This window comes from Bombina bombina, chromosome 2 (assembly GCF_027579735.1).
Source record: "Bombina bombina isolate aBomBom1 chromosome 2, aBomBom1.pri, whole genome shotgun sequence".
NCBI classification, from domain to species: domain Eukaryota; kingdom Metazoa; phylum Chordata; class Amphibia; order Anura; family Bombinatoridae; genus Bombina; species Bombina bombina.
In genome coordinates this window covers 750,163,836-750,188,242 of record NC_069500.1, presented here as the reverse complement: position 1 = coordinate 750,188,242, position 24,407 = coordinate 750,163,836, and the positions used below count along the sequence as shown (strand labels likewise).

Below are 24,407 nucleotides of genomic sequence, written 5' to 3'. Positions count from 1 at the left end.
AATAGTAAGTTTTATTTAGATTTATTTAAATTATATTTAAGTTAGGGGGTGTTAGGGTTAGACTTAGATTTAGGGGTTAATAAATATAATATAGTGGCGGCGACGTTGGGGGCGGCAGATTAGGGGTTAATAACATTATGTAAGTGTCAGCGATGTTGGGGGCAGCAGATTAGGGGTTAATAAATATAATGTCGGTGTCTGCGATGTTGGGGGCAGCAGATTAGGGGTTCATAAGTATAATGTAGGTGGCGGCGATGTCCGGAGCGGCAGATTAGGGGTTAATCAGTATAATGTAGGAGGCGGCAGATAAGGGGTTAATAAGTGTAAGGTTAGGGGTGTTTAGACTCGGGGTTCATGTTAGGGTGTTAGGTGTAGAAAAAAGGAAATTATAGGCGCTAAAGGACAGTACCCAGCTTAACTAGTGAATTCCCCTCCAAGAATACAAAGTGGCAAAAGCAATGTGAAAAAGTGAAGTTAAGCGCTCAAAGCACGGGTGTATCTAGGAGATGTGTATTTAAATAAAGGGACCAGTGTCCAGTATGTAATCAGCGAAAAAATATATTCATCAAAGTATTTATATGTAATAATATATAGGAAGGAATATATATATATGTACCAGAACAGAGACAGAGGCGTAAATATAGTTCAAATGGAAAATTTCCAAGGCAATTTATTATACTAATAAAACAGAGGTGTCAAGATGTCTAAAATGATACAAAATGATACAATGTAAAACAAAGGGACGTCTCCCTTAATAAATGTATAGATACATAAAATAAGCATAAAAGAACAATAAGAAAAAGTACTTGCGCTTTAGCGAAAAATGTACTGATGTCCCAAGATATTGACTTGCCAAGTGACAAGAAAGTAACTGTCCAGTTGTAGGCTTAAATTGCCTGTATATGGTGGTTGGCGTTACTGGATGAGAGAAAAGGGCGCCTTTTTGTGTAAAGGTGACGTGACGTCACGTTTTAAAATGGTAGGTGATGTTGCCGTGGCAACCCCTATTCCTAAATCTGTAAGGAAATCCTGGGGGATCTAAAGATAATCTTTGCGCTCACGAAAGATGATAGCTTTGTTATCGTGAGGAAAGACTAGCAGGATCTTGAAATTTAGAAATGGGTCTTTGCGGTCGCTAGTAGCGACTAGTTTATCCTTTGTTGAGGGACTTGGCGGTCGCAAACAGCGACTAGGAGAAATATACAGATCCTTCCAGTTGAAGATAAGGTGGTCGTTAGTAACGACTTGAGGATCTTTTAAGAAGTGTAGGTTGGTCTTTGCGGTCGCCGGTAGCGACTGGTGTATCCTTTGTTGAAGAACTTGGCGGTCGCAAACAGCGACTAGGAGAAATATACAGATCCTTCCAGTTGAAGATAAGGTGGTCGTTAGTAACGACTTGAGGATCTTTTAAGAAGTGTAGGTTGGTCTTTGCAGTCGCCGGTAGCGACTGGTGTATCCTTTGTTGAAGAACTTGGCGGTCGCAAGTAGCGACTAAGGAATTCTTTGGTTTAGGATGAGGTGGTCGTTAGTAACGACTCGCGGATCTTTTAGGATAAGTAAGATGGTCTTTGCGGTCGCTGGTAGCGACTGGGTTATCCTTTGTTGAGGAACTTGGCGGTCGCAGGGAGCGACTAGGAAATTCTTAGGAGACAGTCGGTTTTGTGGTCGCTAGTAGCGACTAGGAGTTTCTTTGTAGCAAGGTTGGTGCCAAACGGCACAGCAGTTGGTGGAGTTAGTTGTCAGTTGGTGCCAGCATGCACATAGAAATTCAAATGGAAAGTCCTTATAATGAAGAGCATTAAATATAGGGCTGCAGCAAACAAAGAACCTGACTCCCTGCAGTCCAGAGCCAAAGAATACAGCATCTGTTAAAGTGATCCTTTTAAGTTCAGCTCTTAGAATGGAATGAGCTGTCTTCTTTGTCCGATGTCACCTTTTAGAAGAAAATGCCTCCAAAATAAGACAAGCAGTGTAACTGTTTATGCTGATCTTGAAGCCGCGCTGTAAACCCCAGCTACAAACACTTCTGTCTCTTGCTCAGTTATCACCTATACCGGTTAGGGCACTGATTAGCTTAGTATTATGGGAGTGTCTGGTTTGAGCTGTGGGGTGCCGGCTCTACAGCTGATCCTTTCTTTCTCACGTGTTTCCGCTGAAATTACTTCAGCCTTTGTCAAGCTTGACAAAGGCTGAAGTAATTTCAGCGGAAACGCGTTGCGGATCTCCTAGTGTGCATCAAGAGGAAGAAAAGAAAGGATCAGCTGTAGAGCCGGCACCCCACAGCTCAAACCAGACACTCCCATAATACTAAGCTAATCAGTGCCCTAACCGGTATAGGTGATAACTGAGCAAGAGACAGAAGTGTTTGTAGCTGGGGTTTACAGCGCGGCTTCAAGATCAGCATAAACAGTTACACTGCTTGTCTTATTTTGGAGGCATTTTCTTCTAAAAGGTGACATCGGACAAAGAAGACAGCTCATTCCATTCTAAGAGCTGAACTTAAAAGGATCACTTTAACAGATGCTGTATTCTTTGGCTCTGGACTGCAGGGAGTCAGGTTCTTTGTTTGCTGCAGCCCTATATTTAATGCTCTTCATTATAAGGACTTTCCATTTGAATTTCTATGTGCATGCTGGCACCAACTGACAACTAACTCCACCAACTGCTGTGCCGTTTGGCACCAACCTTGCTACAAAGAAACTCCTAGTCGCTACTAGCGACCACAAAACCGACTGTCTCCTAAGAATTTCCTAGTCGCTCCCTGCGACCGCCAAGTTCCTCAACAAAGGATAACCCAGTCGCTACCAGCGACCGCAAAGACCATCTTACTTATCCTAAAAGATCCGCGAGTCGTTACTAACGACCACCTCATCCTAAACCAAAGAATTCCTTAGTCGCTACTTGCGACCGCCAAGTTCTTCAACAAAGGATACACCAGTCGCTACCGGCGACTGCAAAGACCAACCTACACTTCTTAAAAGATCCTCAAGTCGTTACTAACGACCACCTTATCTTCAACTGGAAGGATCTGTATATTTCTCCTAGTCGCTGTTTGCGACCGCCAAGTTCTTCAACAAAGGATACACCAGTCGCTACCGGCGACCGCAAAGACCAACCTACACTTCTTAAAAGATCCTCAAGTCGTTACTAACGACCACCTTATCTTCAACTGGAAGGATCTGTATATTTCTCCTAGTCGCTGTTTGCGACCGCCAAGTCCCTCAACAAAGGATAAACTAGTCGCTACTAGCGACCGCAAAGACCCATTTCTAAATTTCAAGATCCTGCTAGGGTGTTAGGTGTAAACATAAAATGTGTTTCCCCATAGGAATCAACGGGGCTGCGTTACTGAGATTTACGCTGCTTTTTTGCAGGTGTTAGACTATTTCTCAGCCGGCTCTCCCCATTGATGTCTATGGGGAAATCGTGCACAAGCATGTACAACCAGCTCAACGCTGACTTAAGCAGCGCTGGTATTGGAGTGCGGTATGGAGCACAATTTTGCTCTACACACACTTCTTGCCTGTTAACGCCGGGTTTGTAAAAACCCGTAATACCAGCGCTGCAGGTAAGTGAGCGGTGAGAATAACGTGCACGTTAGCATTGCACCCCTCTTACCGCAAAACTGATAATCTGGCCGTTTGGCTGTTATCAGGTCAGGGGAGCAGGACAAGGCAACCTTGGGGGCCCGAACAACACCCTAAACAAGCTCTGGGAAGCTTGTATGGATGTATTGCAAAACACTTTTAGATGGTATGTGCTACTACATTTTTCTACACTTACTGTCCCTTTTAAGTGACAGTAGTGCAAAAATTACATGCACTAATTCACTAGAGAATGTCATTTTTCACTGCTAACTGTGGATGGTGTTTGGCAGGGTTGTGCGTCTGCCACTGCCAATTGGCTGACCAGCTGTTTTCCTGCTTGGAACCAGCAGTTCTCTTCAGCTCCCAAGTGGGACTATCAATGTTAAAACTCATTAGGGTGGGTTAAACACCATAGAATTCTAGGGTGAGTAGTGGAAAAATGGCATACTTTGGGTTATTAAAGCATTTCCTTTTTGCACTAGAATGTCCATTTATGGGGGGGGGGTTTGACATATTATTTTACATGTGTACCTACGCATTCAAATAACTGATAATCATCTGTGGTTTGTAACATTAGGCTTAGGAGTTTATAGTGTCTGAGAAAACAAGGCAAATGTTTCATTATCTTTGTCATATCCTTTATGACTAACCATGGCTGAATGTTTAGAATCAACATATGCAGAAAAAATGAAGGGCGCTTTTATTTCATTTTCATTTTTGCTTTTTATATGCGGATTAATTAATTTATTTTTTATTTTTTCCATTCAAAGGGGAGACGTCCCTATTTTAGTATGTATTTTAACTTATGCAGTGTCTTTGAATAAATGTGTTTTTTTACTTTTGGCTTTGTAGCGCCCTCCATTTTATCTGTATATGTTTGTTCTGTTATGTCCATCTAAAGGGAAGGTGAATCAGGAGTGGCAATCAATTGTAAAATCGTGCTTAGCGCTGACTTTTCTTTTTGCTTTTGAATGTTTAGAATAAACTGATCTGCTCCCAGTACTGGGCCATGTGAAGTAGATCAAAAAATTATTTCAACACAAGTTGATAAGCCTCATTTTGGATATAAGATACTTAATTGCTCTACACAGCCCATCAGTTACTAATTGAACAAGCCTGTTGGGAATGTTACTCACAAATGTTCCGATGGTACAGTGCAGAAGATGCTAAAATTTCTTTTTAGATAAATTATTCCACAGAATGAAATTATCTGCCCTTGTCACTGCTGCGCATTTTATATGGACATTATCCTGATGAATAACACAATCATATTTATGCATACAAAGAGAGAAGCGCTCTACCAGGAAAGAACAACAGCTCAGTAGCTTGTTCTATTTCGAGTTACTACCTATGAGCAGCCTCTTTTAGCCCAGTTGTGCTTTTCACAGAGAAAAACTTTCCTGAGGTATATCAGTCTGATCCCGCCAAGTAAGGTCAGTCCAGCCCCGAAATACCAGGCAATTTTACTTTGAACAAGGAAAATGACAACCCCAGACAATCGTTTTGGCTTTTCTGTGGGCCTCGTCAGTAAGGTGCAGCCATATTCCTCTAAGCACACTGGGCAAGGAGTCCACATCTGGTTTCCCCCATCACCCTTAGGGAGACCTCCCCAGTTTCATAATACAAATGCATACAAAAAGAGAAGCGCTCTACCAGGAATGAACAACAGCTTAGTATCTTTTTCTATGGCGAGTCACCACCTAGGAGAAGCCTCTTTTAGCCCAGTTGTGCTTTTCACAATGAAAAACGTTCTTGAAGTATATCAGCCTGATCCCACCAAATAAGATCAGTCCAGCCCTGAAATACCGGGGAATTCTCCTTTGAGCTGAGCTGTTGTTCATTCCTAGTAGACTGTTTCTCTTTCTGTTTGTATCATGACCCTGGGGAAAGTCTCCCTAAGTGTGATGGGGGAAACCGGATGTGGACTCCTTGCCCAATGTGCTTAGAGGAATATGGCTGCACTTTACTGACAAGGCCCAAAGGAGGCCAAAACATCTGTCTGGGGTTGCCGTTTCCCTTGTTCAGAGGAGAATTGCCTGATATTTTGGGGCTGGACTGACCTTGTTAGGCGGGATCAAACTGATATACTTCAGGAAATTTTCCTCTGAAAAGCACGATTGGGCAAAAAGAAGCTACTCCCAGGTGGTAACCAGGCCGTAGAACAAGCTACTGATCTGTTGTTCGTTCCTGGCAGACTGCTTCTCTTTCTGTTTGTATTTGTATTATGACCCTGAGGAAAGTCTCCCTAAGGGTGATAGGGGAGACCAGACGTGGACTCCTTGCCCAATGTGCTTAGAGGGATATGGTTGCACCTCACTGACAAGGCCCAAAGGAGGCCGAAACGATTGTCTGGGGTTGCCGTTTTCTTTGTTCAGAGGAGAATTGCCTGGTATTTTGGGGCTGGACTGACCTTGTTAGGTGGAATCAGACTGATATACTTCAGGAAAGTTTTCCTCTGTGAAAAGCACAATTGGGCAAAAAGAAGCTACTCCCAGGTGAAAATTGGGCCATAGAACAAGCCACTGAGCTGTTGTTCGTTCCTGGCAGACGGCTTCTCTTTCTGTTTGTACAATCATATTTATATCAGAGCAAAGTGCTCAGAGACTCACAATGGATACATCTGACCCTAGATTACAGTATTCAGGGTTGTGGTGCAACATTAGTAGAGACATTGGTCATTCTACCCTATTGATCAAGGTCTAGGCATGGATTCAACAAGATGCTGAAAACATTGTGGAGGTTTTGTGTACCATGCAGACATGAGTGTGTCATGCAACTCCTGGAGATTTGACAGAGGTGTAGACCTGCAGCGAATAGCCCTTTCCAGCGTATCCCTAAAATGTTCAATAGGATTAGGACCTGGGGCCACTGCAGCAAAGAAAAGTCATTGTCATGTTCCAGTAACCATACCATAGTGATGCGATCTTTGTGCACCGGCACTTTATCCTTAAGGAAGTAACCACCTACCTGAGGATAAACTGTCAACACGAACTGATGCACTTGGTCAGCAACAATGTTTACATATGTTGCAGCATTTAGACATGAATCTAGGGGTATCAATGGACCCAACATGTGCCAGGAAAACATTCCCCACACCATAATATCGCCCCCCACCACCTTGCACAGTTTTCATCAGACATGATGGGTCCATGGATTCATGCTGTTTTCGTCAAGTTCGGAGCCTGTAATCAACATCACACAATAGGAACTTCAACTTGTAAGACCAAGCAACCTTTTTCCAGTCTTCGATTGTCCATTGCTGGTGTTGTTGTGCCCACAGAAGGCATGCTCTCTTGTTCTTCTCTGATAACGGCTCCCAACGTGAATGCCGGCTGTTGTAGCCCATCCGTGACAAGGTCTGCCTAGTTGTGCGTTGCAATATGTTTTTCTCTGCACCAGGGTTGAATTCTAATATGATTTGCAAAATTGAGGGCTATCTGCTTGCTTGCACAAGTCTAGCCATCCTCCTCTGACCTCTCTCATCAACAAGTGTTTTTTTCCACAGCACTGCAGCTGACTGGATGGTTTTGTTCATTGTACAATTCTCAATACACCCTTGAAACTGTGGTACATGAAAAGTTCAGGAGTACTGCCGTTTCAGATATGGTTTGTCCAGCACGTCTTGCACCTACTATCATGCCACGTTCAAATCAATTAGATTATTGCTCTTCCCCATTTTGCTGCAGTTTGTACACTTAACTGATAGTAGGCAGGTTATTCTGCTGTATTTATACCAAAACTGTGGCCCCGTGATGTGCAACGTAGTGAAACAAACCATTTGTGTGCAGAGCAGGGCTGTACCTAATAAAGTAGCTGCACAGTTTATTTCTAGGACATATGTCTTCCTTCCTTTTGTTTAGTTAAGAAAGCAATTGATGGGAAAACGATATGCTCTTTAGATGTTGCCTGATGTCTTCACATCTTCCCTGAATGAGCTAAAGAATGGAGGAAATGTGATAAGGACACCATAAATGCTTTATGCAAGTGCAGTTTGAAGATGGATTGTGCAAAGTACCTTCAATTCCTAAAATGCTGGGATACTACAAGGGCTGCCTCTTTGTTTTGGGCAATGGAATCAGACATTTCTTCTAATGACTTATGTAAGGCAGCAGTATTGTCTTCTCAAACAGTCCTAGAACATTTCAAATTAGACACACATACCTTAGCTGAGGTGCAAATTAGACACACATACCTTAGCTGCGGTGCAAATTAGACACACATACCTTAGCTGAGGTGCAAATTAGACACACATACCTTAGCTGCGGTGCAAATTAGACACACATACCTTAGCTGAGGTGCAAATTAGACACACATACCTTAGCTGAGGTGCAAATTAGACACACATACCTTAGCTGAGGTGCAAATTAGACACACATACCTTAGCTGAGGTGCAAATTAGACGCACATACCTTAGCTGCGGTGCAAATTAGACGCACATACCTTAGCTGCGGTGCAAATTAGACGCACATACCTTAGCTGCGGTGCAAATTAGACACACATACCTTAGCTGCGGTGCAAATTAGACACACATACCTTAGCTGCGGTGCAAATTAGACACACATACCTTAGCTGAGGTGCAAATTAGACACACATACCTTAGCTGCGGTGCAAATTAGACGCACATACCTTAGCTGCGGTGCAAATTAGACACACATACCTTAGCTGCGGTGCAAATTAGACACACATACCTTAGCTGCGGTGCAAATTAGACGCACATACCTTAGCTGCGGTGCAAATTAGACGCACATACCTTAGCTGAGGTGCAAATTAGACGCACATACCTTAGCTGCGGTGCAAATTAGACACACATACCTTAGCTGAGGTGCAAATTAGACGCACATACCTTAGCTGCGGTGCAAATTAGAATACAAATGCATTCCTCTGTATTGGATGATAACGTTTTTAGTATTTTTCAATTATGACTGCCTTACAATTTTTCACTGTTTTATAAATCTTCATTGGGGAGTGCTACTAGTGTGAGCCAAAATCACTTTCAAAGTCATACTTGTTACCATACATTTTTGCCTTAAAGAGACCTGAAACTCAAAAAATTATTTCATGATTCAGCGAGAGAATACAATTTAAAAAAAAAGTTTCTATTTTAGTTTTATTATAAAATGTACTTTGTTCTCTTGTTATACTTTGTTGAAGATATATCTAGATAGAGTGCACACATCTGGAGCACTAGGACAGTAAATAGTGCTGCCATCTAGTGCTCTTGCTAATGTATAACATTGTTGCAAAACTGCTGCCATATAGTGCTGCAGACACGTGCACACTCCTGAACTCACCTTCATTCTTTTCAACAAAGGAAAAGAAGAAAACAAGGAAAATGTGATAATAGAAGTAAATTGGAAACATATGTGTATATATATATATATATATATATATTTATATATATATGTATATATATATATATATATATATATATATAATCTAGGGTGTCCAAACTTTGCTCTCCAGAGGTTTTGGAACTACATTTCCCATGATGCTCAGCCAGCATTTTATATATGATGCTCAGCCAGCATTTTATCTAGCTGAGCATCATGGGAAATGTAGTTCCAAAACCTCTGGAGAGCAAAGTTTGGACACCCCTTTTATATATATATATATATATATATATATATATATATATATATATATATATATATATATATATATATATATAGCAAGTAGAATAACTAAAAAACAAATTAGCCTAGTTGTGCAAACAGTCAAAACTGGTCTACATTATTCCCTTTCTAATAAGTATGCAGGATTCACATCTTTCTCTATATAAAAATAGACTGTTTTAGCATTTCTTACACTATTTGTCCAGTTTGATTTTACATATACACCCCAGAGCAACTGTTTTCATGCAGAATATTGAAGCAAAAAGAGGAGAATATTTGGTGGATATCTATTATAGGACAAACCTGTATTTAGCACACAATTGTGATACTGTTTTCTTCAATAATTCCATTTATTTATAAAAAATATACTCGTTTTCCAGCTTTGAGAATTATGCGCACAAGTGATCATGATCTTAAAAAGTTAGTAGGATCTGGAGTTCTTTACAGAAAGGGTGGATAGTTCATGGAATACAATAGCTGTTAAAGGGACACTATACATAGTTAAAATTAAACTTTCATGAATGAGATAGAGGATGCAGTTTTAAGAAATGTTTCAATTTACTTCCATTATCCAACTGCAAGAGATTACAGTGTATATGTATATGATTCTGTGATTGGCTGATGGCTTTTATTATTATTTATTCATAAAGCGCCAACATTTTATGCAGCACTATTCAAAGGTACATTACAAGCATAAGGGTACAATACAATAAAAACTTAGAATAAGATATTATGTAAGCCTATAGAATGTACATTACTACACTTGCATTCACAAACAAACAAAATGAGAGGTGTGCCCTGCCCTTGAGCACAATCAGTTGTATATGAACATTTATACAAAGTGAGCTGATAAAGGCCTGACTAGGCTGAAACGCGTAGAAATTTGCTCATAACTTGTGAAATTAAGTAGTAGGTAAGGTGGTTGAGACCAACTCTAATGCACAGAGTTGTTTTTTCTTGGAAATACCATCATACCCATGATCTACTTTCTTCTGTCCAGCACTGGAATCTGAATAATATGGACACTGTTACAAACTTCACTTGCAATACAACTGCTTGACTTACATATGCGGTAGGTGCGGTGCATTGAGCCTCTTTAATATATGAATTGACTCTATATGCGTAATTCCCACCCATGACCCACATTTGTTAAAAGCAGTTTGATTCATTTTAAATTCAAATAAACAAAGTCTGTCGCTGCTCATCATTACTCCTGCACTTTGACCTCCTGACCGGAACCGGTCCACAGCACGGGACATCCCGCAAATACGGCTGTGAATGTGTCTTTGAAATTTAACTCACAGTCATTGGATACAAGCCAGAAGATTCTTGCAAGTTTTTCGCTGTTTTAAAAACAACGCAGAGGGAATTTTCCAAGTCATACCTGCATTCATATAAACAGCTGGATCAGACACTCTAATCACTGGCCTGATTGTGAAAGGACGGTAACATTGACTCTGTTTAAATTTTAACATTGTGTTACTTTGCAACATATTATTATTTTTATAGTTACTTACAGCACTACACACTGATGTTTTATATTTTATGTTGATTCTTATCCTATTTTAATTGTACTATTTTACTTTGTAACAGATGCCGGCATCGCTTATTGTAATACAATTATAAACTTTTTTATTATACTCTTCCTTATATAGTTCTTTACCTCTCATATGCTGTTTTGTACAGCGCGTTCCCATATCCCCTTGTTCTTTGTCTATTTTGGTTTGATGTTAGGAGGTGCACTTACCTTTTGGGAACAGCATTTGAGATTTGAGCGTTGTATCTTATACCTACCCTGTTGTTTTGACAAAGTGAGCTACAGTTAGAGAGGCTCTCAAGCTTCAAATCTAAAGGCTGTCACATGATACAGGGCAAATTAAACAATATTTTTAAATTTGTTAGAAAAAACAAATTGCTCGTTTAAAATGTCATTATCTTTTTACTATGCACTTGTTGATTATACAATCCTACTGCATTTAATGGTCTTTTAAGGATAAATACTGTTAGGGAGTTTAAGAAGCCTGGGATATGTCTAAGGCTATTCTAAGAATTAAAGGGGCAGTCTAGTCAAAAAATAAACTTTCATGATTCAGATAGGGCATGTAATTTTAAACAACTTTCCAATTTACTTCTATTATCTAATTTGCTCAATTCTTTAGATATCCTTTGTTGAAGAAATAGCAATGCACATGTGTGAGCCAATCACACAAGGCCTCTATGTGCAGCAACCAATCAGCAGCTACTGAGCATATCTAGATATGCTTTTCAGCAAGTGATATCAAGAGAATGAAGCAAATGAGATAATAGAAGTAAATTAGAAAGTTGTTTAAAATTACATGCTCTTTCTAAATCACAAAAGAAAAAAACTGGGTTTCATGTCCCTTTAGCACACATGAAGAATTAGTTATCTTAAGGCGTGTTATGTAAATATTAAATATAAAGGGCCAGGTTACAAGTGGAGCGCTAATTAACGGCGATTGAGCATTAATTGCACTAGAATTAAGCTTTTTGTGCGCAAAAAGCCGAACTTACAATAAGGCGTGCTCGTTCATGTATTCAACCCTAGGAGCCAATGGAGAAAAAAAGTGGGAACAAACACCTTACTCTTGCACAAACCCGATCACATATTCTCAAGTGCCCTAACCCGACATAAAAATATGAATATTTCACATTCCAAAGTTCTTCACATAGAAGAATATGCTACATTTATTCATAAATAAATATTTCTATATATATCTCATGTTTGTTGGTACAATTTATAAATCTATACCAATATATATATAGATGATTATATATATGTGTATATATATATATATATATATATATATATGAATATTTATTTATAAATACATAGAACATATTCTGTTATGTGCAGAACATTGGAATGTTAAACATTTACAGTAAAAATACACTATAAAACTTTATTAAAAAATAAATATTGAATAAATATGTTATTCATGTTTTCATCTACTTAACTGCAAATACACTTTATATATATATATATATATATATACACATACATATACATTTTTAAAGATGTATATGTATGTATCTCTATGTTAAAGCCCTTTGCCTACCAGCCTTTTCTAACACCTGATATCTCATATCTTTAAAAACTTTTTTGTGCAATATATATATATTTTTTGTAATTTGTATTAGATGGTGTTAATATGAGTGTAACTGTACTTTGTAATGTATTTGTGATGTGTTTTGTGCAGCTTTTATGTTTTGCAAAACAGTTACCAGAGCTCTGAAGTCGCAGTAATCATTCTAGTGTTTACTTTCAACTCGTAATACCAGTAGTAAGCCTGATGAGCGTAAAACCCTACAAAAAAAACCTTATCACTCGGGCGCAAACATTTGTGCTCCACTCGTAACCTAGCCCTTAATATTGACATTTTTTAATAATATAGAATTATTATAGATGCTCTTAAAGATTCAAAAAATAATTTGAATGTATATATGTATATTTTACAGTAACTATAATTATTCATAATTATTATTTGTTCAGTATTTCGTATTTCATATTTACATAACGTGCCTTAAAGGGATATGAAACCCAAATGTTTTATTTCATGATTCAGATAGAGCATGCAGTTTTAAGCAACTTTCTAATTTACTCCTATTATCAATTTTATTTGTTCTCTTGGTATCTTTATTTGAAAATCAGGAATGTAAGCTTAGGAGCCGGACCATTTTTGGTTCAGAATCTGGGTAGCGCTTTGCAGTCAAGTACATGGCCATATACCTTTGAACCCTTATAAAAAAAATGCTTTTATATTTTTATTAATAATTTTTAGCAGAAAGTGTTTATATGAGTGTAACTGTTTATTTTAATGTATTTTTGTTGTGTTTGGTGCACATTGGTTTTTAAAGTTTTAGCCTTTACTTGAGGTGTTCAGTCAAGTTAACCTGACGTGTTAAATTTAATTACTCGAAACACGTCTACTTTCACCTTGTATTACGCACGCAAGTTAACGTGGTTGCGATATTGCTAACGATAGCGCGCCACTTGTAATCTAGCCCATAATCTACAAGCAGTATCTACTTTTAGAACTTATAAGGGAATTCAATAATTTGTATCTCTATTTGTTAGCTGTATTTAAATATAAACTCACACATTTTCCTTTGCTATTCCATTAAATCAGCTTCCTAAATTGAACATGCAGTCAGTAATAGTAAAACTGGGTAGGATTTTGCCTATACAGTATATATTGGCAAGTGAACAAAAATGTAGTAGGTTCTCCAATTCAAATTGCTGACTGCAATTGCCTTTGTGATTTTAGACATACGACAATAGAGATACAGTGGGGAATGTTCGCTCTTGGTTGCTTATCTCTGTCAAAATCTATGATTAAAAATGGCAAAGCCTTTAGCGCACGCAGAAATTACTCTAGGGGTGTGGTAATAAAAAATATCCAAGACTTAATTATCTATCTGATTCAAGCAGTGCTTTTATTAGAAAACAAAAAAGGTGCCGGTACTCAGTGATTATTGATTGATATATTATGCTCAGTAACTTAGAGCAGTAACTTAGAGAAAAGCAATGTGCGCAAATGTATGGGTGCTTGATATATTGTTCAGCGCCCTACTGAACGTATTTACATGACCATTACAAATGTTACCTGTTATGAGATGGTAGAGGTGGCGAGTACCCCAACAAAAAAGTCCTGGTCTTAAGTATGCGAGTGTTAAAGAGACAGTAAATTAAATGTTCATGATTCAGACAATGCAATTTAAAACATCTTTCCCAGTTACTATTCAGTTCTATTATCAAATTGCTTTGTTCTCTTGGTATCCTTTGTTGAAGAGTAATTCTTTGGTAGACTGTTAAGAGCTTAGAAGTGTGCACTTGTCTTGAGCACTTTATGGTAGCAGTGTTTGCAACTATGTATAACATTGCTATAAACAGTGTTGCAAACACTGCTGACAAATAGCTAAGACACGTGCACATATCTAGGTTTACTCTTTAACAAAGGATACCAAATGAACTTAGCAAAATAGAGAGTAGAAATAAATTAGAAAGTTATTTAAAATACCATGCTCTATCCAATCCATTAAAGTTTAATTTTGACTTCACTGTTTATTTAAGAACAAGACTACTGGGAATTAAATTGACATTCTGATATTCTGAGATTTGAGGGTTATATTATTGACTCTAGCTAACTATAGTCTCAACCACAATCTTTAAGGGATATTGTAATATAAAGTGTTTAATTATGTGTTGTTAAATAAAACTTTGCAATATACTCATTTATTTTGTGCCCCCTTTCTGTAATTTAACTCTGAAAATTGTTGGCTTTCTAAATTCCATTGATACTCTATAAAGTAATGGGCGGCACCATGTTTTAACTTAAGTTGCATGTTAGCTCTGTCTTCTGTGAGGAACATTGAATTAGGGACAGATATAAAACAGTCAATAAGAGACTGTCCAAACAAGGCTGCATGGAAAAGAGGATTATCTTTGTACAAACAGAGATAAGCAGAAAACTAGTTCAAGCATGGCAGTGCCCATAACTTTATAGAAACTATATGTACTTTACTGAAATAAGCCTTTATACTAATATTTCAAATAGAAAATAAAAAATATAATTGAAAAATGTCATATACATATTATTCTAAGGCTAATATTTGTGCTCGAGTGCTATTAAATTTAACGCGGGACGGGTTAGCTCAACTTCAGAGTTCTGGTTAACTGTTAAGCTCCAATAAAAAGTTGCACAAAATATATCAAAAATACATTTAAAAGTAGTTACACTCATAATAACATCATCTAATAAAAATGATTGAAAAAAATGCTGCATAAAAAAGTTATAAGGGCTTAAAGATATGAGGTATCAAGTGTTAGATAAAAAAGGCATTCAAAGGGCTTTAACATAGAGATACATACATATACATGTCTAAATATTTATATACATGTATATAATTATGTGTGTGTGTATATATATATATATATGGCTATGTTTATATGTATATATAGTAGTGAAGAAAAGGGATGCACTCTCCAGGATTTTTAAAGTTACCATTTAATGTAACGTTTCGGGGTGTTACCCCCTTCGTCAGACAATACAAAATAACAATGTATTGTCTGACGAAGGGGGTAACACCCCGAAACGTTACATTAAATGGCAACTTTGAAAATCCTGGCAAGTGCATCCCTTTTCTCTTGTTAAGTGTATCCAGTCCACGGATCATCCATTTCTTGTGGGATATTCTCCTTCCCAACAGGAAGTTGCAAGAGGATCACCCACAGCAGAGCTGCTATATAGCTCCTCCCCTCACTGCCATACCCAGTCATTCTCTTGCAACTCTCAACAAAGATGGAGGTAGTAAGAGGAGAGTGGTGTATTATAGTTAGTTTCTTTCTTCAATCAAAAGTTTGTTATTTTTAAATGGTACCGGAGCATACTATTTTATCTCAGGCAGTATTTAGAAGAAGAATCTGCCTGCGGTTTCTATGATCTTAGCAGAAGTAACTAAGATCCACTGCCGTTCTCACATATTCTGAGGAGTGAGGTAACTTCAGAGGGGGAATGGCGTGCAGGTTATCCTGCAATAAGGTATGTGCAGTTAACATTTTTCTAGGGATGGAATTTGCTAGAAAATGCTGCTGATACCGGATTAATGTAAGTTAAGCCTAAATGCAGTGATTTAATAGCGACTGGTATCAGGCTTATTAACAGAGATACATACTCTTATAAAAGTGCAATATAAAACTTTTGCTGGCATGTTTAACCGTTTTTATATATGCTTGGTGATAAAACTTATTGGGGCCTAGTTTTTTTCCACATGGCTGGCTTGATTTTTGCCTAGAAAAAGTTTCCTGAGGCTTTCCACTGTTGTAATATGAGTGGGAGGGGCATATTTTAGCGCTTTTTTGCACAGCAAAATTACAGACAGAGACATTCAGCTTCCTTCTGCATGATACAGGACATCTCTGAAGGGCTCAAAAGGCTTCAAAAGTCGTGTTTGAGGAAGGTAACAGCCACAGTAGAGCTGTGGCAGTTGTTGTGACTGGTTTTAAAAACGTTTTTGTCATTTATTATTCCGTTTTTGGTATTAAGGGGTTAATCATCCATTTGCAAGTGGGTGCAATACTCTGCTAGCTTGTTACATACACTGTAAAAATTTCGTTAGTGTAACTGCCTTTTTTCACTGTTATTTCAAATTTTGTCAAAATTAGTTTTTCTTAAAAGCGCAGTAACGTTTTTTATATTGCTTGTTAACTTGGTTTAAAGTGTTTTCCAAGCTTGCTAGTCTCATTGCTAGTCTGTACAAACATGTCTGACACAGAGGAAACTACTTGTTCATTATGTTTAAAAGCCATGGTGGAGCCCCATAGGAGAATGTGTACTAAATGTATTGATTTCACCTTAAACAGTAAAGATCAGTCTTTATCTATAAAAGAATTGTCACCAGAGGGTTCTGTCGAGGGGGAAGTTATGCCAACTAACTCTCCCCACGTGTCGGACCCTTCGCCTCCCGCTCAAGGGACGCACGCTAATATGGTTCCAAGTATATCAGGGATGCCCATAGCGATTACTTTGCAGGACATGGCTGCGATCATGGATAATACCCTGTCAGTGGTATTAGCCAGATTGCCTGAATTAAGAGGCAAGCGCGATAGCTCTGGGGTTAGACGAGATACAGAGCGCGTAGATGCTGTAAGAGCCATGTCTGATACTGCGTCACAATATGCAGAACCTGAGGACGGAGAGCTTCAGTCGGTGGGTGACATCTCTGACTCGGGGAAACCTGATTCAGAGATTTCTAATTTTAAATTTAAGCTTGAGAACCTCCGTGTATTGCTTGGGGAGGTGTTAGCTGCTCTGAATGACTGTGACACAATTGCAGTGCCAGAGAAATTGTGTAGACTGGATAAATACTATACAGTGCCGGTGTGTACTGATGTTTTTCCAATACCTAAAAGGTTTACAGAAATTATTAGTAAGGAGTGGGATAGACCCGGTGTGCCGTTTCCCCCCCTCCTATATTTAGAAAAATGTTTCCAATAGACGCCACTACACGGGACTTATGGCAGACGGTCCCTAAGGTGGAGGGAGCAGTTTCTATTTTAGCAAAGCGTACCACTATCCCGGTTGAGGACAGTTGTGCTTTTTCAGATCCAATGGATAAAAAATTAGAGGGTTACCTTAAGAAAATGTTTATTCAACAAGGTTTTATTTTACAGCCCCTTGCATGCATTGCACCTGTCACTGCTGCGGCGGCGTTCTGGTTTGAGGCCCTGGAAGAGGCCATCCATACAGCTCCATTGACTGAAATCATTGACAAGCTTAGAACACTTAAGCTAGCTAACTCATTTGTTTCTGATGCCATTGTTCATTTGACTAAACTAACGGCTAAGAATTCCGGATTCGCCGTCCAGGCACGTAGGGCGCTATGGCTTAAATCCTGGTCAGCTGACGTGACTTCAAAGTCTAAATTACTCAACATTCCTTTCAAGGGGCAGACCTTATTCGGGCCTGGTTTGAAAGAGATTATTGCTGACATCACTGGAGGTAAGGGTCATACCCTTCCTCAGGACAGGGCCAAATCAAGGGCCAAACAATCAAATTTTCGTGCCTTTCGAAATTTCAAGGCAGGTGCAGCATCAACTTCCTCTGATTCAAAACAAGAAGGAACTTTTGCTCAGTCCAAGCAGGCCTGGAAACCTAACCAGTCCTGGAACAAGGGCAAGCAGGCCAGAAAGCCTGCTGCTGCCTCCAAGACAGCATGAAGGAACGGCCCCCTATCCGGCAACGGATCTAGTGGGGGGCAGACTTTCTCTCTTCGCCCAGGCGTGGGCAAGAGATGTTCAGGATCCCTGGACGTTGGAGATTATATCTCAGGGATATCTTCTGGACTTCAAAGCTTCTCCCCCACAAGGGAGATTTCACCTTTCAAGATTATCTGCAAACTACGCTGCATGCAAGACCTCCTAGTAATGGGAGTGATCCATCCAGTTCCGCGGACGGAACAAGGAGAGGGTTTTTATTCAAATCTGTTTGTGGTTCCCAAAAAAGAGGGAACCTTCAGACCAATTTTGGATCTAAAAATCTTAAACAAATTCCTCAGAGTTCCATCATTCAAGATGGAAACTATTCGAACCATCTTACCCATGATCCAAGAGGGTCAGTACATGACCACAGTGGACTTAAAGGATGCCTACCTTCACATCCCGATTCACAAGAATCATCATCGGTTCCTGAGGTTTGCCTTTCTAGACAGGCATTACCAATTTGTAGCTCTTCCCTTCGGGTTGGCTACAGCCCCAAGAATTTTTACAAAGGTTCTGGGCTCACTTCTGGCGGTTCTAAGACCGCGAGGCATAGCGGTGGCTCCTTATCTAGACGACATCCTGATACAGGCGTCAAGCTTTCAAATTGCCAAGTCTCATACAGAGATAGTTCTGGCATTTCTGAGGTCGCATGGGTGGAAAGTGAACAAAGAAAAGAGTTCTCTATCTCCTCTCACAAGGGTTTCCTTCCTAGGGACTCTTATAGATTTTGTAGAAATGAAAATTTACCTGACTGAGTCCAGGTTATCAAAACTTCTAAATGCTTGCCATGTTCTTCACTCCATTCCGCGCCCCACGGTGGCTCAGTGCATGGAAGTAATCGGCTTAATGGTAGCGGCGATGGACATAGTGCCATTTGCGCACCTGCATCTCAGACCGCTGCAATTATGCATGCTCAGTCAGTGGAATGGGGATTACACAGATTTGTCCCCTCTACTAAATCTGGATCAGGAAACCAGAGATTATCTTCTCTGGTGGTTATCTCAGGTCCATCTGTCCAAGGGTATGACCTTTCGCAGACCAGATTGGACAATTGTAACAACAGATGCCAGTCTGGAACTCCCTGAAGGCTCAAGGTTCATGGACTCAGGAGGAGAAACTCCTCCCAATAAATATTCTGGAGTTAAGAGCAATATTCAATGCTCTTCTAGCTTGGCCTCAGTTAGCAACACTGAGGTTCATCAGATTTCAGTCGGACATCATCACGACTGTGGCTTACATCAACCCTCAAGGGGGAACCAGGAGTTCCCTAGCGATGTCAGAAGTCTCCAAGATAATTCGCTGGGCAGAGACTCACTCTTGCCACCTATCAGCGATCCATATCCCGGGCGTAGAGAACTGGGAGGCGGATTTTCTAAGTCGTCAGACTTTTCATCCGGGGGAGTGGGAACTCCATCCGGAGGTGTTTGCTCAATTGGTCCATCGTTGGGGCAAACCAGAACTGGATCTCATGGCGTCTCGCCAGAACGCCAAGCTTCCTTGTTACGGATCCAGGTCCAGGGACCCAGAAGCGACGCTGATAGATGCTCTAGCAGCACTGTGGTTCTTCAACCTGGCTTATGTGTTTCCACCGTTTCCTCTGCTCCCTCGACTGATTGCCAAAATCAGACAGGAGAGAGCATCAGTGATTCTGATAGCGCCTGCGTGGCCACGCAGGACCTGGTATGCAGATCTGGTGGACATGTCATCCTTTCCACCGTGGACTCTGCCTCTGAGGCAAGACCTTCTAATACAAGGTCCTTTCAATCATCCGAATCTAATTTCTCTGAGACTGACTGCATGGAGATTGAACGCTTGATCCTATCAAAGCGTGGCTTCTCCGAGTCAGTTATTGATACCTTAATACAGGCACGAAAGCCTGTCACCAGGAAAATCTACCACAAGATATGGCGTAAATATCTTCATTGGTGTGAATCCAAGAACTACTCATGGAGTAGGGTTAGGATTCCTAGGATATTGTCCTTCCTCCAAGAGGGTTTGGACAAAGGATTATCAGCTAGTTCTTTAAAGGGACAGATTTCTGCTCTGTCTATTCTTTTACACAAGCGTCTGGCAGAATTTCCAGACGTTCAGGCATTTTGTCAGGCTTTAGTTAGAATTAAGCCTGTGTTTAAACTTGTTGCTCCTCCATGGAGCTTAAACTTGGTTCTTAAAGTTCTCCAAGGGGTTCCGTTTGAACCCCTTCATTCTATTGATATCAAACTTCTATCATGGAAAGTTCTGTTTGTGATGGCTATTGCCTCGGCTCGAAGAGTCTCTGAGTTATCTGCCTTACATTGTGATTCTCCTTATCTGATCTTTCATTCAGATAAAGTAGTTCTGCGTACAAAACCTGGGTTTTTACCCAAGGTGGTTTCTAACAAGAATATCAATCAAGAGGTTGTTGTTCCATCATTGTGTCCTAATCCTTCTTCAAAGAAGGAACGTCTTTTGCATAATCTAGACGTAGTCCGTGCCTTGAAGTTTTACTTACAAGCTACTAAAGATTTTCGTCAAACATCTAGCCTGTTTGTTGTTTACTCTGGACAGAGGAGAGGTCAAAAGGCTTCGGCAACCTCTCTTTCTTTTTGGCTTCGGAGTATAATCCGTTTAGCCTATGAGACTGCTGGACAGCAGCCCCCTGAAAGAATTACAGCTCATTCTACTAGAGCTGTGGCTTCCACCTGGGCCTTTAAAAATGAGGCTTCTGTTGAACAGATTTGCAAGGCTGCGACTTGGTCTTCGCTTCATACCTTTTAAAAATTTTACAAATTTGATACTTTTGCTTCTTCGGAGGCTGTTTTTGGGAGAAAGGTTCTACAGGCAGTGGTTCCTTCCGTTTAAGTTCCTGCCTTGTCCCTCCCATCATCCGTGTACTTTAGCTTTGGTATTGGTATCCCACAAGTAATGGATGATCCGTGGACTGGATACACTTAACAAGAGAAAACATAATTTATGCTTACCTGATAAATTTATTTCTCTTGTAGTGTATCCAGTCCACGGCCCGCCCTGTCCTTTTAAGGCAGGTCTAAATTTTAATTAAACTACAGTCACCACTGCACCCTATGGTTTCTCCTTTCTCGGCTTGTTTCTGTCGAATGACTGGATATGGCAGTGAGGGGAGGAGCTATATAGCAGCTCTGCTGTGGGTGATCCTCTTGCAACTTCCTGTTGGGAAGGAGAATATCCCACAAGAAATGGATGATCCGTGGACTGGATACACTACAAGAGAAATAAATTTATCAGGTAAGCATAAATTATGTTTTCTTCACTACTATCAATACTTTGAAAGCACCCTGGGTGGATGAAATGTTAACCGTGAGTGCTGACCTGCCTGCTGTTTACATTTATTTATATATATATATATATATATATATATATATATACATTGGAGCCATTTGCAGTAAAGTGGCTGAAAATATGTAAAATCATGTGTATGCAATATTCATATATAATAAAGTTTTTAACTGGGATAGCTCTGTAAATATTTCACATTCCAATGTTCTTCACATACGGGAATATGTTCTAAGTATGTTTAAATATATATATATATATATCTGTGTGTATATATATATATATATATATATATATATATATATATACCTATGTATAATAATTATATATATATATATATATTGTACCAAAATATATAGAAATAGAACATATTCTTCATTGGAGGTGATCGAGCAGGACTACGGTGGCTGTGTAGTTACCTGATTATGGGGATATGTTATGATATGCCATATATTTTATGTTCATTTTGTGTCTGTCTATATAAGCGTATTTTTTAATAAATTACATCTTTATATGAGTCACAGTTGCGCTCTCTCTTTTTCTTGTTTTGCATTATTAATATTTTCATGTCGGGTTAGAGCACTTGAGAAAATGCTTTCAGGTTTGCGTGTGAGCAATTGTGTTTTTTCCACTTTTCGTGCTTTCATGTGATATTCTAACTTTGGCTTTTTGCATGCATCAGGTTAGCACATGGGCAAAAACCTTTTACTTTCAACCTGTAATATGCTTGGTACCCGACGCATGCCAAAAGCATACTTCTAGCATAATTAGCGCATGAGCGATAAATAATGCTCCACTTGGAATCTAGCCCTTGATGGGGGGGGGGGGAAGCACTGCCTATCTATGGAATCAAGCTCCAAATATATGTCCAAGTCAAGAGAGCTTGTATCTTTTGTGAATGCTCCTTGCTATAGACACATAAATAAAAAAAATATACAATATATTGCTTGTTAGATCATATTCATATTGCTCCATTTATTTCTGTTATTGCAGCTCTTTTTCACAACTTTTCTTTTTGTATTTTTTTTTTTGTATATATACAGAACAGCTTTTACCAACAATCTTAATGTTGCATATGATTGTCTGAGCGCTGAAGGGAGGAAGAAGAAGCCTGGTTTGAATGGAAAAATCTACAGTGAGGTTCTGGGTAGAATCTGCCAGGATGGAGGACTTCCTAGTGAGATCACTTCTCTGCTCCTTAAGAAGATCCAATGCCAAGACCATGAAGCTGTCCCATTCGATGTGTTCAGATACGGTGTGTTAACATGCTTTGTGCTACTTGAGTTTATGTCCAAAGCAGAAAGTCTGTTTGGGATATTCAATGAGAGCAGTCAGGCAGGCCAGAGGCTTTGCCAGGCAGTACTAAATACCCTAGAGGAAGCGCTAGTGGCTAGTGATCTCTGTGTTCCAGCAAGCTACTTGGAAGCCGGGTCAAAGCTAGGACCAGACTGTTTGGCTGTTGCCATGAACAAAGCATTTCTGGACAGGAATCCTAAAGACTGTATGAACCGTGTGGAATTTCTCAAAGAAGCATCAGCTTTGTTCCTTGAAAAAGTGAAACCCATCCAATGATTTACCTGCATGTTCTACTATGTACAAGATTTTTTAGATCCAACACTGAATAGATTACCTGCTCCAGCATGTGTTCTGGTGTAAACAAGATTGTTTGTCTGTATTTTGTATATTTTCCTGTACCCTGATGTACTGGGTGAGATTGATTCCTTATTATCCAGAGGTCTATCACCAACAGACCTCATTTATTTTCCACAGAACAAAAACATTGGTTGTAATGTATGGGAAGAACTTTTTACAACCTTGATTTTGTCACATTTTTTGTCCCTGGAATCAAAATAAAGTATGCAAGCTTAATGTAATGAATGTATTTTTTATACTCAGAAAACATAGTAAGCTGATAGATATTTTGCTTAATAGAAATGGTCATTTAGGATTCCAATAGTTGCTGTAATATCAACTAAGGAAGTGCCAAGTTACCTTCTCTTCTTTACAAATATATATATATTAGAGGTTGATCAAAGTTATACTTTCGTGAATTTAACGCTCCCACTCACCCGATAACTCTGCTAGAAATAAGCTTTTTGCGCGTCGGGTAGCGCTCATATCACAAGTTAAAAATAAAAAGTTTTAGCTTACGTGCAAAAAAACAGAAGTTAGAATATCACAAACACATTAACGTTTTCCCCAATAGAAGTCAAAGGAGCAAGAAAAGTGTGTGTGTGGGGGGGATTAACACACTATTCGCGTGCAAACATGATTGCATATTCTTAAGTGTGCTAACACTACATAAAAATATGAATATTTGACATGCCAATGTTCTTCACATAGAGGAATATGTTCTATTTATTCATAATTACATATTTCTACATATTGATAACTCCATCATTACCCCTACCTAACATGCCCGATGTCTTAGTGTCGCACTTGACTCAGATCTTTCTTCACTCCTCACATTCAGTCCTTGGCTAAAGCCTGCCACTTTCACCTTATAAACATCTCTAAAATTCGACATTTCCTTACACAAGACAGAACTAAGATTTTAATACACTCTCTTATCCTTTCCCACCTTGACTACTGCAACTCCATCCTCTCTGGTCTCCCTAGCTGCCATCTAGCACCTCTGCCAGGCTCATCTTCCTTACATGTCACTCTTCATCCGCTGCACCTCCTTGTCAATCCATTCACTGGCTTCCTCTTGCCTCCAGAATTAAAAGGAAAATTCTGACTCTTAAATACAAGGCCCCCAACTGCACCGCTCCCTCTATATTTCAGACCTTGTCTCCAGATAATCTCCCTCCCATCCCCTTCGCTCTGCTCACAACCTCCAACTCTCCTCTCCTGTTACCTCCTCACATTCCCGTTTACAGGACTTCTCCAGACTGGCCCCTATCTTGTGGAACTCTCTGCCTCGCTCCACAAGACTCTCCCCTAGTTTTGGAAGTTCCAAGCGCTCCCTAAAGACTCTACTGCTCAGGGATGCATACACTAACTTTTCCTATCCCTAGTTCCTCTCCTCCTTTGTTGTCCCCTTGAACCCCCTTGTCATTTTAAGCCTATGAGCCCAGCTGTTAGTGGATCACCTTCATAAGAGCTAACTACAACAGTGCAATTCTCGGCAGGGCC

The 24,407-nt window shown here is 39.5% G+C and overlaps 1 protein-coding gene across 1 annotated transcript in view; it reads left to right on the top strand.

Annotated features, from left to right (window-relative positions):
* Window positions 1-23,143, top strand: part of TPGS1 (tubulin polyglutamylase complex subunit 1) — a 28,113-nt gene extending 4,970 nt beyond the window's left edge. The window contains exon 2 of the mRNA XM_053700668.1: window positions 22,313-23,143. Within this exon, the coding sequence (XP_053556643.1) occupies window positions 22,313-22,841 (529 nt within the window). The 3' untranslated portion in view covers window positions 22,842-23,143. The remainder of the gene's footprint in view (window positions 1-22,312) is intronic.
* The last annotated feature ends 1,264 nt before the right edge of the window (window positions 23,144-24,407 follow it).